Raw genomic sequence first — 17,708 nt, 5'->3', positions numbered from 1 at the left:
CCAGAAAGGCAGTGGGAGATTAGGGAAGTAAACAAGTGGCTGAGAAACTAATGTAGAAAGGAGGGGTTTGGGTTCATGGAGAACTGGGCTGACTTCTCAGTCGGTTACCGACTCTTTAGCAGGGACGGACTGCACCTAAATGGGGAGGGTGCAGATCGGCTGGGAGAGAAGATGGCAGAAAAGTTAGAGGGGTGTTTAAACTAGGGGGGAGGGCCAAGATATAGAGATAGCCAGCGTGGAACAAATTTTAGTGGGTAGTATTGAGGGCATTAGTGCTAAAGCACCTAAACCCATGGTAAGTATAGTAACAGGTCCTATTTGCAACCTCAGAACACCCAATAAGGAGATAGTATGCATCAGGACAAAACTACAAGGTTGGTTCACTAATGCCAGGAGTCTGGCGGACAAGATGGGAGAACTAGAGCTGCTATTGTATGAGGAGGATTTAGATTTTGTGGGAATTTCAGAAACCTGGTTCAACAGCTCTTATGATTGGCATGGCAACCATTCCAATGGTTAATACATTTAAAAGAGTTATTAAAAGCCCTGGGTGGCTTAACTTCAACGTAAAAATGCCTATAAAAGAAAAGGAGGCTGAGGGGTCATCATCAGCATTCCAACTGTACAAAGAATGCAATAAGAAATGTAAAGGTGTAATTAGGGCGGCTAAGATAGAACACAAAAGGCACATAGCGGAGGAGAGTAAAAAAAATCCCAGGAAATTCTTTAAGTACATAAATAGTAAAAGAGGGAGGACAGATCTTATTGGCCCCATAAAGAATGATGAAGGGAATCTGGTTAAAAGGATGGTGAGATGGCAAAGGTTTTTAATGTATTCTTCCCCTCAGTCTTCATGAGGGAAAAGGGGGGTTTCAGTAACCAAACTAATCTATTAACCTTCTATGAGGAGGTGAGCTGCTATCTAGATAAAGGAAGGCCCGTAGATGTGGTATATCTGCATTTTGCAAAGGCATTCCATACAGTTCCCCATAAATGACTACTGTACAAACTAAGGTCTGTCGGCATGGACCAAAAGGCGAGTACATGAATTGAAAACTGGCTACAGGGGCGAGTTCAAAGGGTAGTGATAAATGGGGAGTACTCGGAATGGTCTGTTGTGGAAAGTGGGGTCCCCCAGGGTTCTGTGCTGGGACCAATCCTATTTAATTTATTCATAAATGATCTGGAGAATGGGATAAACAGCGCAATCTCAGTATTTGCGGATGATACAAAGCTAAGCAGGATAATAGCTTCTCCGCAGGATGCGGAAACCTTGCAAGAATATCTGAACAAATTAATGGGGTGGGCAACTACATGGCAAATGAGGTTTAATGTAGAAAAATGTAAAATAAAGCATATGGGTGGCAAAAACATGAATGCAATCTACTCACTAGGGGGAGAACCTCTGGGGGAATCTAGGATGGAAAAGGACCTGGGGGTCCTAGTAGATGACAGGCCCAGCAATGCCAAGCTGCTGCAAGCAAAGCCAACAGAATATTGGCATGCATTAAAAGGGAATTGACTCCAGAGATAAAATGACAATTCTCTCGCTCTACAAGACTCTGGTCCGGACGCACCTGGAGTATGTCATCCAGTTGTGGGCACCAGTCCCCAGGAAGGATGTGCTGGAACTGGAGAGAGTCCAGAGAAGGGCAGCAAAGCTAATAAAGGGACTGGAGGATCTTAGTTATGAGGAAAAATTGCAAGCATTGAACTTATTCTCTCTGGAGAAGAGACGCTTGAAAGGGTATATGATTTCAATGTATAAATATCGTACTGGTGACCCCACAATGGGGATAAAAAATTTCCGCTAAAGGACATTTAAAAAAAACTTGCGACCATTCACCAAAATTAGAAGAGAAGCGATTGTACCTTTAAACTGCGTAGAGGGTTCTTTACGGTAAGAGCGGTAAGAATGTGGAATTCTCTTCCACAAGCAGTGGTTTCATAAAAATATTAGATAGATACCTAAACTACCATAACATACAGAGAAATACAATGTAATATTGACATAAAAGTGCACACACACACAGGTTGGATTTGATGGACTTGTGTCTTTTTTCAACCTTACCAACTACCCTGTTTCCCCGAAAATAAGACCTTGCGTGATTGTCGGTGATGGCTGCAATATAAGCCCTACGCCCCAAATAAGCCCTACCCTGTTTCCCCGGAAATAAGCTCTACCCTGAAAATAAGACCTACAAGGACTTTAACTAGGGCTTATTTGGGGGGTAGGGCTTATATTGCAGCCATCACCGACAATCACGCTAAGTCTTATTATCGGGGAAACAGGGTATGTAACTATGTAAAAACACAATAAAGACCAAAAGTGGGTATTTAATATGTTATCTATATATTATCTGTAGATTGACTTGGGCTTGGAGATACAATTTCTGGGCATGACCATATAAAGTGTCTCAGCACTTCACTGGCTTCATGCTTGTTCCAAATCTGAAGCTGCATAGGAAGTGAATCAGAGATCTGGTGTACGACGTTCAAAAAAGTCAGCTGTGGTAGCTCTATATTTTGTCCTGGGAAGCTCCTTTTAATTTCTCTTTTGAATATGGATTCAGGCCGGGTTCACACTGGTGCGACAAACGCTCCTACATTGGGAGCTCATGTCCCATGATGTGTGAAAATCAATGTTTCCCTATGAGAGCCGTCTTAACTGGTCCGACACAAGTCCGTCCAACTTTGAAAATGCTCCCTGCACTACTTTGGTCTGACTTTGATCCTACTTCAGCCCATTGAATATCATTGACGTCAGATCAAAGTCGGATCGCCGTCTTGCCTTACTTTGTCATGCGACTTGTGCTCTGATGATCTTGAGGGGGAACTCCACGCCATATTTTAAATAAAAAACTGGCATGGGTTTCCCCTCCAAGAGCATACCAGGCCTTTTGGTCTGATATGGATTTTAAGGGTAACCCCCTATGCCGAAACAGCGTGGGGGTCCCCCCAAAATCCATACCAGACCCTTATCCAAACACTCAGCTCAGCCGGTCAGGAAAGGGGGTGGGGACAAGCGAGCGCCCACCCCCTCCTGAACCGTACCAGGCCGCATGCCCTCAACCTGGGGGGGTGGGTGCTTTGGGGCAGGGGGGCGCACTGCGGCCCCCCCGCCCCAAAGCACCTTGTCCCCATGTTGATGAGGAAAAGGGCCTCTTCCCAACAACCCTGGCCGTTGGTTGTCGGGGGTCTGTGGGCGGGGGGCTTATCGGAATCCGTGAGCCCCCTTTAATAAGGGACCCCCAGATCCCGGCCCCCCATCCTATGTGAATGAGTATGGGGTACATCCTACCCCTACCCATTCACCTGGGGGAAAAAAGTGTCAATAAAAAAAAGACACTAGACCGGTTTTTAAAGTAATTTATTAGGCAGCTCCGGGGGTCTTTTCTGACTTCTCTGCTCTCTCCAGTCTCTTCTCCCGCTCTCCGGCCTCTTCTCCTGCTCTCTGCCGGGCTCCTCCGCAATCTTCTGCTCTTTTGCCGCTCTTTGCTAGCATTGGCCCGATCTTCTCCGTTGTCGTCCCTCTTCTCTTCTTCCGATGTTGACACAAGGCTCTCTCCTGCTGTAATGCTGTGTGCGCGGTGCGCAACGACTTATATAGGCATGGGGCATGGTCACCGGGTGATGTCACCTGGTGACCCTGCCCCTTATGTTGTCACCGCCCGGGGAATGATGGGGCGGTGACGTCATAAGGGGCGGGGTCACCGAGTGGCATCATCCAGTGACCACGTCCCATGTCTATATAAGTCGTTGTGCACCGCTCACACAGCAGACTCTTATCCAAGGGTCTGCTGTGTGGATTCACACTGGTACGACAAATGCTCCGACATTGGGAGCTCATGTCACTTGACGTGTGAAAATCAATGTTTCCCTATGAGAGCCGTCCTAACTAGTCCAACACAAGTCGGTCCGACTTTAAAAATGTTCCCTGCACTACTTTGGTCTGACTTTGGTCCTACTTCAGCCCATTGATAATCATTGAAGTCAGATCAAAGTAGGATCCTTATCCTAACCATCTGACTTGTGAGATCCGACATGGTGATTACAGCAGCAGTAAAGGAAATTTATGTCACGCTGGTATTGTTTTGATTGGTCAAAGACAAGTCAGACTATCTCAAAATCAGAGCAAAATCTTATCTTGTTCATTCAAGTCGGGTGGAAGTAGGACCGAAGTTGGACCGATGTAGGACAGATGTAGCAGGGCAAAGTAGGATGATCATCGTACAGCAGTTGGGTTGTTCAATGTTTATTGTCTTGTGTTTCCACTTTTTGGGCCAGTTCACACCAGATGCAGTTCCGTGCGCTTTTTTCTGCACAAAATGCATGCACAGTGTTTTCCATGTATTTCAATGGCTCTAGCTCACACCATGCAGTCAGTTTCTGGTCAGTTTCCGCACCGGAAACTGACTGCATGGTGTGAACTAGCGCCATTGGAATACATGGAAAACACCGTGCATGCATCTTTAGTGCAGAAAAAAGTGCACGGAACTGCATCTGGTGTGAACTGGCCCTTTTAGATAGTATTAGTGCAGGCAATTACTAACTAAAATATTAAAAATAACTAAACATCGTGTTGCATTATTAATCCATAACTTAGATTAAACCAAACTAATAAAGATACAAGCCCCGTAGTATTATTAGGAAAATAAAGTGTTCTCCCTCTTGAATTTCAATGAAAGACAGGTGCTCCACTAGTGCTCAACTCAGGTGACCCACAGGGATGTGCACTCACCCTGGATGTGGACCACCTTCTCTAGTGTGGTCACTTTTGCTTGTTGGGGAATCCACCCCTGGTTGATGCCTTTGGTCATAGCCTTCTCAAATGATTAGTCCCTAGACCTGGACTTTCTATCTCTAGTATGGTTGCTTATACTTATTAGAGGATCCACCCTTGGATGTTAACTCTAATGGTAGGCACCTCAATGGGTTGCTCCTCAGATAGGGAAAGAAACAGTGAAGAGATACCACATAGTGTAAAACCACAAGATTTATTCACAGGTAAGTACAAGAACAAAGGTAAATAAACTTACATTTTAAGGTGCCTGTGACCTGGCACCCAGTATATACAGCATAAGTGTAATGGAATCGCTCCGGTCGGCGTGTATTAAGTACCGCAATTGACGTCTCGGCACAGTCCTGGGCATGACCTAGGCAGAAGTGATGTTGCAGTGACGCGATCAAGCCTCGGTGCGTTTCAGCCAATCAGAAGGGCCGTCATTTGGAAGCTCCGCACAGGAATCACGCTGGTTCCCGCATTGCATATGTGTGAACCGAGCCTTACAGCCGGTGTTTTACTATATGTACAGTGGGGCTGAAAAGTATTTAGTCAGCCACCAATTATGCAAGTTCTCCCACTCAAATAGATGAGAGAGGCCTGTAATTGTCATCATAGGTATACCTCAACTATGAGAGACCAAAATGTGGAAACAAATCCAGACAATCACATTGTCTGATTTGGAAAGAATTTATTTGCAAATTATGGTGGAAAATAAGTATTTTGTCAATATCAAAAGTTCATCTCAATACTTTACTTTGTTATATATCCTTTGTTGGCAATGACAGAGGTCAAACGTTTTCTGTAAATCTTCACAAGGTTGTCACACACTGTTGCTGGTATGTTGGCCTATTCCTCCATGCAGATCTCCTCAAGAGCAGTGGTGTTTTGGAGCTGTCGCTGGGCGACACAGACTTTCAACTCTCTCCAAAGGTTTTCTATGGGGTTGAGATCTGGAGACTGGCTGGGCCACTCCAGGACCTTGAATTGCTTCTTATGAAGCCACTCCTTCGTTGCTCGGGCGGTGTGTTTGGGATCATTGTTATGCTGAAAGACCCAGCCACGTTTTATCTTCAATGCCCTTGCTGATGGGAGGAGGTTTGCACTCAAAATCTCACGATGCATGGCCCCATTCATTCTTTCATGTACACGGATCAGCCGTCCTGTTCCTTTTGCAGAAAAACAGCACAAAAGCATGATGTTGCCACCCCCATGCTTCACAGTATGTATGGTGTTCTTTGGTTGAAACTCAGCATTCTCTCTCCTCCAAACACGACAAGTTGTGTTTCTACCAAACAGTTCTACTTTGGTTTCATCTGACCATATGACATTCTCCCAATCCTCTTCTGGATTGTCCAAATGCTCTCTAGCAAACCTCAGACGGGCCTGGACATGTACTGGCTTAAGCAGGGGGACACGTCTGGCACTGCAGGATCTGAGTCCCTGGCGGCGTAGTGTGTTACTGATGGTAGCCTTTGTTACGATGGTCCCAGCTCTCTGCGGGTCATTCACTAGGTTCCCCCCGTGTGGTTCTGAGATTTTTGCTCACCGTTCTTGTGATCATTTTGACCCCACGGGGTGAGATCTTGCGCTGAGCCCCAGATCGAGGGAGATTATCAGTGGTCTTGTATGTCTTCCATTTTCTAATCATTTCTCCCACAGTAGATTTCTTCACACCAAGCTGCTTGACTATTGCAGATTCAGTCTTCCCAGCCTGGTGCAGGTCTACAATTTTGTTTCTGGTGTCCTTCGACAGCTCTTTGGTCTTCACCATAGTGGAGTTTGGAGTGTGACTGTTTGAGGTTGTGGACAGGTGTCTTTTATACTGATAACAAGTTCAAACAGGTGTAATTAATACAGGTAATGAGTGGAGGACAGGGGAGCCTCTTAAAGAAAAAGATACAGGTCTGTGAGAGCCAGAAATCTTGCTTGTTTGTAGGTGACCAAATACTTATTTTCCACCATAATTTGCAAATAAATTCTTTCAAAAATCAGACAATGTGATTTTCTGGATTTGTTTCCACATTTTGTCTCTCATAGTTGAGGTATACCTATGATGACAATTACAGGCTTCTTGTCAGGCCACCTTGAGGCTAGGTGAGAGATGCACTCTGTAGGGGTCAGAAGTGCACCGCTAAGGTAGTGAACCCTAGGACTGACTGCTGCGGATTGAACCCTGGGAGGTTCAGGAAGCAGGTCTACTGGATCGCTGACACAGATCCCACTGGGAGCTAGAGCATAGATTCCCCAGGGCGCGGAGTCTAAGAGCCAGCAGGTGTTCACCAGAGCCTCTAGTGGTGAGGATGGACTGTGCTGCAGTCTGGCTCCAGGTCGCGGCCCCCAGGGTCTCACAGCTCATGCTCATGGTAGACTACAGGAGAAGAGGAAAGAGGCAGCAGGCTGGAACAACAAGGAAAGTAAGGGACAAGCCAAGGTCGGGGCCACAAGCAGACAAGGACAACAGAGTTCAAGCCAAGGTTCAGGGTCACAGGCAAACAGGGATGGTCGGGGACACGCCAAAGGTCAGGGTCACGAGCAGACAGGAATAGTTAAGAACAGGCCAAAGTCGGTAACTGGAATCAGACATAGGAAACACAGCAAGTACACACAGAGGCTAACACACAATGGTTGATCAGCACTGCTGGCTTGCAGTGCACAGGTTAATATAGGGTTCCCTGATAGGGCCTGGGGTGGGGCCATGCTTAGAGGAGAGGTTATAAAAACAGTCAGGTGAGAGGCAGCTGGTCTTTAGAGATGAACACATGGAGACAGTTAAGCTGACAGAGAAACTCTATTGCATAACCATGACACCTGTCTCATCTTTTTAAGTGGGAGAACTTGCACAATTGGTGGCTGACTAAATATTTTTTTGACCCACTGTATGCATGGGGGATGTTTTGCAACCCCCAGTGTGACCGTGAGCCCTGGGCATAAAGCTAAATCCATTATTGCTCATGTTGAACAGTAGTAAAGTAAAAATGTAAGAACTACTATGCATTCAGACCTATGAAATACTGTAAAATTTCATGATCAAAATATTTTATAATGTTAAAAGGCAGCTACAGAAGTTGATGGATGCCATCAATGCATGTCTTATTGATGAGAACATGGAAGGTAAGCTTCAGCTATGCTACAAAAACATTACAGAGACTCTTGATTGACAACAAGAAGAAAAGACTATGCTCAGACAATAATGCACTAGATAAATCAGACTAACTACCAGCACAGTGTAAGAGAGCTGCAGTATATCTCTCATGAATGGAGATAATGTTCATGAGGCTTCATTCTGAGGTAAATCTGGTGCTTTTGTACCCAACAAACTAAAAAAATGAACTGCAGCTAAACATGAGATTGCAAAGGATTTGTTACCTCATACACATCTACAGTAAGGCCATTCAGAAAACATTGCCTATAATAAACTAAGGTCACATTTCTTCACGTTTGTGAAAAAAAGATATAAAGGTTTCTAATCTCGAATGGCATGCAAGGATAAAAAAAAAAATCACATATCCATCCTCTCCCCACAGCCTGTTTGTCTCATTTGCATCAGTAACACCATAAACATATAGATTTTTCTGACTTAACTTTCAGGTTTTAAGGAAGACATGTCGGTCATTAAATGTGCTCACATCATATTTAATATCACCTTGGAAACACCAACTAGAGTTGAGCCGTACTATGTTGTTCTGGAAAAACCTACCTTCTCCTCTATTGGAGTCCTTCTGTATCCGTTGATGTGGCTAAAGGATAGAATAACAAAATTTGTACCCCTTCATGGCATGGTTCTCATCTACTGGAGAATATCTGGCATCACCAATCCAGATCACAGGATGTTCAGAATTCATCTCTTCCTCATGCCCTGTAACCTCTCAGTTGAAATGGTAATTTGCAGAAATTGAATAATTAGTATATTGTGATTTATCATCAAATAGTTGCTCAAGCAGTAATCATTTAAAGGACATGCACTTATTTTTTTTCTAATTTTCTAGGTTCTTTCTTCACGTGTGATAAATGTATAAACATTTTCTCTTTCTTAATTCACGTTGAGGCATTCAGGTTGCCCCCAGATATAAGACAACAGTCTGCAAATCCAACCATTTTGGTTGAATCTGGAGATAACCCAATGTCTGTGAGGTGCTCTGGGGCTCATCACAGGGAAATACTGAACAGACAGGATAGAATACCTCTGGTCTCTATATTTTTGCCAGAGAAATTTGTCTGTAGTCTTTTCGTTTCTCCTTCCCTCAGCACAGACAATTTTTTCACGGCTGTTTGTGGTGAACCTGTGTTTTTAGAAGCTTTTAAACTAACATGTCTGCTTAACCCCCCTGGCAGTATTCCCGAGTCTGGCTCGGGGTGGATTTTCAGTAACAAAAGCGGTAACCCCGAGCCAGACTTGGGATCGCATCGCAGGATCCATGTAGAGGTTACTTACCTTGTCCCCAGGATCCTGCGATGTCTCCTCGCTGTGATCTGTGAGCCGCCGTGTCTCGCTCGATTCACAGTGCCGACCTCCGTTCCCTGCGAGCGTTGCGACGCACGGGGACGGAGTTCGGCGCCAAATTCAAAAAGTAAAAAACACAGTATAGATACAGTATACTGTATTCTTACAGATTCCAGTACTGTATCAAATAATTACACATCCTCTTGAAACTGGTGATTGTCCATAGCAACCAAAAAGTGTCCCTTTACGTCAAAAGTGCTTTTAGACCAGCTAGAAAACAGAGATAATAAATTAGAATCACTTGTAGAATTGAGCGATAGCGATTTGTGGGGAAATTTGTCATCAAACACTAATAGGGCGTACACACGGTCGGACTTTGTTCGGATATTCCGACAACAAAATCCTAGGATTTTTTCCGACGGATGTTGGCTCAAACTTGTTTTGTCTACACACGGTCGCACAAAGTTGTCGGAAAATCCGATCGTTCTGAACGCGGTGATGTAAAACACGTACGTCGGGACTATAAACAGGGCAGTGGCCAATAGCTTTCATCTCTTTATTTATTCTGAGCATGCGTGGCACTTTGTCCGTCGGATTTGTGTACACACGATCGGAATTTCCGACAAAGGATTTTGTTGTCGGAAAATGTTATCTCCTGCTCTCCAACTTTGTGTGTCGGAAAATCCGATGGAAAATGTCCGATGGAGCCCACACACGGTCGGAATTTCCGACAACACGCTCCGATCGGACATTTTCCATCGGAAAATCCGACCGTGTGTACGGGGCATTAAAGTAATGACAGAGACAATTCTGCAAATGAGCAAATTATTTCAGTGTTTTTGATTCGATTACATTATTGAATATTTTTTATTATTATTTTATTATTATTTCTTATAATTATTTATAGTTATTTATTATATTATAATTTTTGATTTCATTTTTCAAACTTTATCATACCCGGGATGTCTATTAGACTCTTGTTTGAACAGATTTAAGTGGGTTATTCCTAAGAATTACAGGCCTACAATATACAATGCCAAATTTTCGTGCAAAATAATTGTACCGCTTTCAGCATAAAAAATCTGAAATAATCATACCGCCAGGGAGGTTAAGGGCTGATCATTCATACACAATCTACTATTTCCTATTGTCAGTGGCCAGCTTTAGGCTGCTTTTAGAGCTCACCATTTTGTGAAAATGAAAGGGAATTTCTAGGCTTTAACCAAATTAGGCTTCAAATCATCCTCTCCCATCCTACACCATGTCCCAGCATTATAACCAGACTTTTAACTACTTGTTGACCCACTCATAGTAAATGTACTGCGAGCAGGCGGCACAACAAGGTTTTTGTGGCATGCATGCATGTGCCCCCTGCTGACCCATGCTGTGATTGGACACAGCACGAGTTTGGCAGCAGATTTCAGCCAATGATTTTGGCTAAAACCTGCTGAAGGGCACAGTACTAGAAGCACACAGAACTCTGTACAGAGAATAGCGATCTGGCTGTTTTTTTTCTCAGCCAGATCAGTAAGTAAAAGCAGCACACATTACACTGGGTAGGCACACAGTTAACCCCTTGATTGTTAACCCCTTCCCAGCCAGTGTCATGTGTACAGTATTTCACTGTATTAATATCACTAACTACATCAGTGTCAGTTAATGCCAGATTTCCCACCACACTATCACAGTCCCACTATAAGTCGCTAATCACTGCCATTACCAGTATAGCATCTATAGCACATTTAACTGGACACAGATCAGCACAGCAGCGTACCCGTTTAAAACCATGCTATAACCCCAGGAGTCAGAAAGTTGGGAGGGGGAGAGAAGCACAACAACCATAGTGTAGCACGTAAAGTGTAATTTTAATAGAAGATATAAAAAAGCACTCACAAAAATAAAATAGAGCTCAACATGACAGTCAGGTAACCTCTGGGACAGAGATCAGACATGCAACCAGGATGTCTTGCCTTTGCCGCCGGCAAGGGAGTGGTGGTGGATTGGAAGCAGGGAACTGCTGTCACTGGAAAGCCAAAGCTTGGGTGCAACACAGGGCCCAGGGTATGAAGCCACCTTGAGTAGTAGGAAAATGCTGGAGCTGGAACTGGACCATGTTTCAAAGCAACCTTGCTTCTTCTAAAGTCTAAGGAGAAGCAAAGTTGCTTTGAAACACAGTGGCTTCATATCCTGGGCCCTGTGTTCCATCCATGGCTTTGGCTTTTGAGTGACAGCAGTTCCCTGCTTCCAATCCATCTCCAGTGCCCCCGTGGTCAAGGCAAGGCATCCTGGTTGCGTGTCTGATCTCTATTTAAGAGGCTACCTGACTGTCATACTGAGCTCTATTTTATTTTTGTGTGTGCTTTTTTATATTTTCTATTAAAATTACACTTTATATTCTACACTATGGTCTCTCCCCCTCCCAACTTTTTGTCTCCTGTAGCCACACAGCACACCCATCCTGGAACGAGTCAGCACTTCCAGAGTTATATTAGTAGTGTGTTGTATAGCTGTCTGGGCTACCCGCAGCATCTAGCTTACATAAGCTCCATCTGTCATTTGGTTTTGTATTGTATCATACAGTTTTATATTGTTTTACATTGCTTTACACTGTAAACTCACATCTAGCTCATCAGGGCACTGATTTCTGACCGTCGCATCTGTTTATGCTGGTGGTTTCAGTTCAAGGGGTTGGTGCGCTGTGATTATTCTGGGTGTTCCCACCTTTGATCCTTTATAACCCCAGGAGTGCATCTCCATAGCCATTTAACTTGAGTAAATATTTCTCCAAGGGCCTGTAAATTTCAAAAGAACTCCTATTTCAATTCAGGAATGGCAATTAACCACTCTGCTATAGCATTACTTAGCAGAAACCAGTTTGCCTCTCTCAAGATACCAGGCTTTCCAGTGACAATTGCGGCTTTCTGGTCTAACCTGGTCCGGTCCAGGCCCATGTAGCTCCACACGGTTCTTGCACACACTTCCTTCCAGCAGCAAATCCTCTCACCAACTCCCCTCTGTGTTCCAGGGATATTTGCTTTTATATGCTCCTGCCCCCTGGTGATTGCTTCTGGACTTTGTAGTTTAATTTCAGCTCCACTGTGGGGAAAAGGTCTGATTTCAGCATACAATTCTTAGAAGTGTCTGTACTCCTGTATTTGGACTATGATAAGCAGAGATACTAAACACCGCCATCTTGTGGTCACATATAAATCTGCATTACAGTAACAGTACACAGTGTTACACTAATAAATAGGAATTTGCTAAATCTGTAAATAACTAATTGAATACTTTAAGAGGGTATATGGAACAGAACATTGCGCTATGTCAGAAGTTGCTTATCAGCTTAACCACTTAAGTTTCAGATACTTTCACCCCTTCCTGCTCAGGTCAATTTTCAGATTTCAGAGCTGTCACACTTTGAATGCCAATTACTAAGTCATTCAACATTGACACTTTTATAATTTTTTGAGATAGATAAAGCTTTCTTTTGATAGTATTTACCCATATAAGGACCGGGCCTATTTTTCAGACTCAGTGTTTACTGTTAAAATAATTTATTGTTTTTTGCTAGAAAATTACTTGGAAAAAAAATATATATTTTGGGTTCTAACACCCTAGAGAATAAAATGGCGGTCATTGCAATACTTTCTGTCATACTGTATTTGTGCAGTGGTCTTACAAGCGCACTTTTTTGGGAAAAAAATTCACTTTTTAAAATTAAAAAAATAAGACAACAGTAAAGTTAGCACAATTTTTTTTAAATTTTAAAAGATAATGTTTCGCCGAGTAAACTGATACTCAACATGTCCCGCTTCAAAATTGCACCTGCTCGTGGAATGGCCACAAACTTTTATCCTTAAAAATCTCCATAGGAGGCATTTAAAAATCTCTACAGGTTACCATTTTTGAGTTACAGAGGAGGTCTAGTACTGGAATTATTTCTCTTGCTCCAATGATCGCGGCGATACCTCACATGTGTCGTTTGAACACTGTTTTCATATGGGGGAGCTGCTTACCTATGCGTTGACTTCTGTGCGTGAGTTTGGTGGGACAGGGTGCTTTAAATTATTTTTTTTCTATTTTATTTTACTTTTATTTTTATTTTGACACTGTCTTCTTCTTTAAAAAAAAAAATTCAGGGCACTTTTATTCCTATTACAAGGGATGTAAACATCCCTTGCAATAGAAAAAAAAGCATGACAGGACCTCTTAAATATGAGATCTGGGGTCAAAAAGACCTCGGATCTCATATTTACACTAAAATGCAATAAAAAAAAGTCATTTAAATATAAATAAATAAAATTTTGCTTCCGCCAGTCAATGCTATGGAGCCGAGTGGGGGCCATCTTCCCCTCACTTGGCTCCAGGCTGTTACCCTGATAGGAAGCGATCATCTCCGCCGCTGCTGGTGGGTCCGGTAAGCAGCGGAGACCCCTGGAGCGTGGCAGGAGGCTGGCCCTCTCCCGCCCCTGATAAAAGTGATCTTACGGCAAAACCCCCTGTAGAGAGCACTTTTATCTGAGAGCGAACTGTTCGCTGAAGAAAAGGATACTGGGGTTATGGTAGCTAGCTGTTGCCATAACAACGATATTCCTCTTCAAATTGCCAACATATAATGACGGCAGGCGTAATTGGTTAATCTCCACTGGGTTTTTCATTTTTGTTATATAAACAAAAAAATACCAAACAATTAAAAAAAAAAAAAGTTTTCTCTGTTTCTAGTATAAAATATTGTATATAATCTTTCATCATTGATTTAGGCTAAAATGTATTCTGCTACATTTCTTTGGTAAAAATAACCCAAGTCAGTGTATAATATTTTTGGTCTGTGTGAAAGTTCTACAGTTCTACAATCTATGGTATATATTTGAAAATGTATCAATCTTGATGTACTGACTGCCATTTTTTGAGGTACTAAACTGTCAGCACAGTACAAATACCCCCCCCCCCCCAATATGACCCATTTTCGGAAAGTAGAGACAGTCCAAGGTATCTAGTAAGAGGCAACCAGACACAGCAGTCATGGGATTGTGCTGCTGTTTGCCCCAGGGGGTGTACCAGTGCACATGTGCTGATCAACGTACCAGCACGTCGCCTAGCCTGCACCTGCCGCACATCCACAGTAAATCTACTGTAAGTGGTTAAAAAGCATTTGGTCTCTTTGTAAACTTCAGGGTTGCTGTAATTGTATTTGGGGCACCCCAGGCAGGTTACACAAATGATTAAAATCACTGCTACTAGACTAACTGAAGGTGTTAAAAGTTTTAGCTAAAAGCTATAATAGTCAAAATAGGACAGTTAATGTTGTTTTATGGTTGCTCACAGGATATTCACAATCAAGAGAAGAACCTGGGCTATGACCGAATACGGAAACCTCCCCAGATAGATTCTCTTTACATCGGGAAAACATATGATGTTAAAGCATCTGGAAATGCCAGTGTGTCGCCAGAGGTAATGCTGATACAGATATTCTGTTATACTTTTTATAAGTCACTGAGTTATTTGCTTTCATTTAACACAAATGGGTGGGTCATTGTATGCAGATATTGGAGTACAAGGAGTAAAGAGCCAAGCATGTGTATATAAAGTCCAGAAAGTTGTCTTTGTTATAAGTCACATTTGGCAAAAGCCAATGTGTTTCAGGGGTTCAAAAGGTCCTCCTTCATCAAGGCTGTTAGATTATTAACATGAAGATTATAATAAGTAGGGATGAGCTCGATGTTCGAGTCGAACGTAAGTTTGAATCAAACATCGGTTGTTCGCCTGTTCACTGAACGGCGAACAATATGGGGCATTGAGGGGAAATTTAAGCGTCGCGGAACGCCCCATAATACACTGCATGATCGCAGTGCATTAGTGTCTGGTGATTGGCCAAAGCATGCACCTGACCTGCATGCTTTGGCCAATCACAGTGCGTTCTGCAGATAGAGCCATAATTGGTCAAAGGCAGGGTGCCAGGGGGACTAAGTCCACTCCCACACTATATAAGGCTGTTTACATAGCAGCCGTGTATAGTGTGTGACTTTGGACGGAGATAGATTGAGCTAGATTAGGCATGGCAGGGATGTTACCTTTCCTTCACTGCACACTCGGTAACTCTGCTGGCAGCTGGGAAGGATGCAGGACAGGGTTCAGTGTTGGAGCTTGTTCCGCCACCACGCCTCCAAAAAGCTAGTGGTAATTCTGCCACAACATCTGTATGCTCCCCTCCCTCCTCTTCTTCTTCCTCTATGGCCTCTTCTGCAGAATTGTCCTCTGAACCAGCAGTGCTCCCTAAATCTCAAGGGGCTATGCAAGTAGTCAGGCAAAAAGATGTCATGCGGTGCTTGAGTTGGTCTGCCTAGGGGACAGGAGCCACACTGGGGCAGAGATTCTGTCAGCTCTGCAGGGGCAGGCTCAGAGGTGGTTGACACCATGCCAGCTTCAGCCAGGAATGGTTGTATGCGACAATGGCACCAACCTTCGCTCCACCCTCTGACAGGGACACTTGACCCATGTTCCATGTTTGGCACGCGTCCTGAATTTGGCGGTGCAGCGTTTCTTGACCAGGTACCCAGGCTTACAAGATCTCTTGAGACAGGCCATGCCCCTGTTTAACCACTTGAGCCCCGGACCATTATGCTGCCTAAGGACCAGAGGTCTTTTTCCAATTTGGCACTGCGTCGCTTTAACTGCTAATTGCGCGGTCATGCAATGCTGTACCCAAACGAAATTTGCGTCCTTTTCTTCCCACAAATAGAGCTTTCTTTTGATGGTATTTGATCACCTCTGCAGTTTTTATTTTTTGCTCTATAAACGGAAAAATACCGAAAATTTTGAAAAAAAATGATATTTTCTACTTTTTGTTATAAAAAAAATCCAATAAACTCAATTTTAATCATACATTTAGGCCAAAATGTATTCGGCCACATGTCTTTGGTAAAAAAAATGTCAATAAGCGTATATTTATTGGTTTGCGCAAAAGTTATAGCGTCTACAAACTAGGGTACATTTTCTGTAATTTACACAGCTTTTAGTTTATGACTGCCTATGTCATTTCTTGAGGTGCTAAAATGGCAGGGCAGTACAACCCCCCCCCCAAATGACCCCTTTTTGGAAAGTAGACACCCCAAGGAAATTGCTGAGAGGCATGTTGAACCCATTGAATATTTATTTTTTTTGTCCCAAGTGATTGAATAATGACAAAAAAAAAAAAATATTTACAAAAAGTTGTCACTAAATGATATATTGCTCACACAGGCCATGGGCCTATGTGGAATTGCACCCCAAAATACATTCAGCTGCTTCTCCTGAGTATGGGGATACCACATGTGTGGGACTTTTTCGGGAGCTTAGCCGCGTACGGGGCCCCGAAAACCAAGCACCGCCTTCAGGATTTCTAAGGGTGTAAACTTTTGATTTCACTCTTCACTGCCTATCACAGTTTCGGAGGCCATGGAATGCCCAGGTGGCACAAAACCCCCCCAAATGACCCCATTTTGGAAAGTAGACACCCCAAGCTATTTGCTGAGAGGCATATTGAGTCCATGGAATATTTTATATTTTGACACAAGTTGCGGGAAAGTGACACTTTTTTTTTTTTTTTTTGCACAAAGTTGTCACTAAATGATATATTGCTCACACAGGCCATGGGCATATGTGGAATTGCACCCCAAAATACATTCAGCTGCTTCTCCTGAGTATGGGGATACCATACTCAAAGTCTTTGATAACGCCCTGGGGGAGGGGCGAAACGCGTCGACGTAACATCCTGCCTACACTAAATCAGTGACCAGTGACATCACTTCCTGGAGTTGGTGGAACGCACGCTGGCTAGCGGCGAACCGACTTAGCATCTGAATGCCTGCTCTGCATACCGGTCCCGTGAGTAGCGCTTATATGCGCAGGTGACCCTATGGTATTTTAAGGTTTTACACCATATGCCTTTTCTTTCTTTTTTGGCGGAACGTGAGTCCTTGTGGTCCCCCAAAGGTTCCTTCCAAGCATCTTCAACATCAGCTTACCGTCTGTTCTGTCTATTATGTGGATGAAATAGCTGGTAGTCTGCCAATTGTCTCTCCTATGGAAGAGGTTTATTCAATCAAATACTTTCAGTTTGTAAATGTTGCTACTAATGACTTTTTTGTTTCACTATTTCACTTGGCATTTTCTTAGAGGCTCGCTTCATTGCTAATTGTGTTTGCGAATCCATGAGAGCACATTTATTTATATTTCTATTTTTTTATGAGTCCAGAGTCAATTTGATCTATATCACTTCACAGTTACACATGTATTATGTACATATTTGATTTATTTTTATCACATTGTAAGTGTTAGTGCATTCGTGCACGACTCCACCCAGCACTTGGTGTGTTGGATTAGGTGCACATCCAATTCTTTCTTTTTTCAGAAAAAATTTTTTCAGAAAAAAATTTTTTTTGTTATATTTATTATATTTTTTATAGTGTATGTGGTTTGACACTATTCATTTTTAATGAGTTG

The 17,708-nt window shown here is 43.2% G+C and overlaps 1 protein-coding gene across 2 annotated transcripts in view; it reads left to right on the top strand.

Moving 5' to 3' along the window:
- LOC141147560 (NACHT, LRR and PYD domains-containing protein 1b allele 2-like) overlaps window positions 1–17,708 on the top strand; it is a 60,730-nt gene that overhangs the window by 23,926 nt on the left and 19,096 nt on the right. For both annotated transcript variants that reach the window (XM_073634784.1, XM_073634783.1), the window contains 2 exons: window positions 8,375–8,664; window positions 14,553–14,678. In XM_073634784.1, coding sequence (XP_073490885.1) covers window positions 8,389–8,664; window positions 14,553–14,678 — 402 coding nt within the window. In that variant the 5' untranslated portion in view covers window positions 8,375–8,388. The remainder of the gene's footprint in view (window positions 1–8,374; window positions 8,665–14,552; window positions 14,679–17,708) is intronic.

This window comes from Aquarana catesbeiana, linkage group LG06 (genome assembly GCF_042186555.1).
Source record: "Aquarana catesbeiana isolate 2022-GZ linkage group LG06, ASM4218655v1, whole genome shotgun sequence".
NCBI lineage: Eukaryota > Metazoa > Chordata > Amphibia > Anura > Ranidae > Aquarana > Aquarana catesbeiana.
Note: the sequence above shows the minus strand (reverse complement) of the source record. Positions and strands in the feature narration are given on the sequence as shown.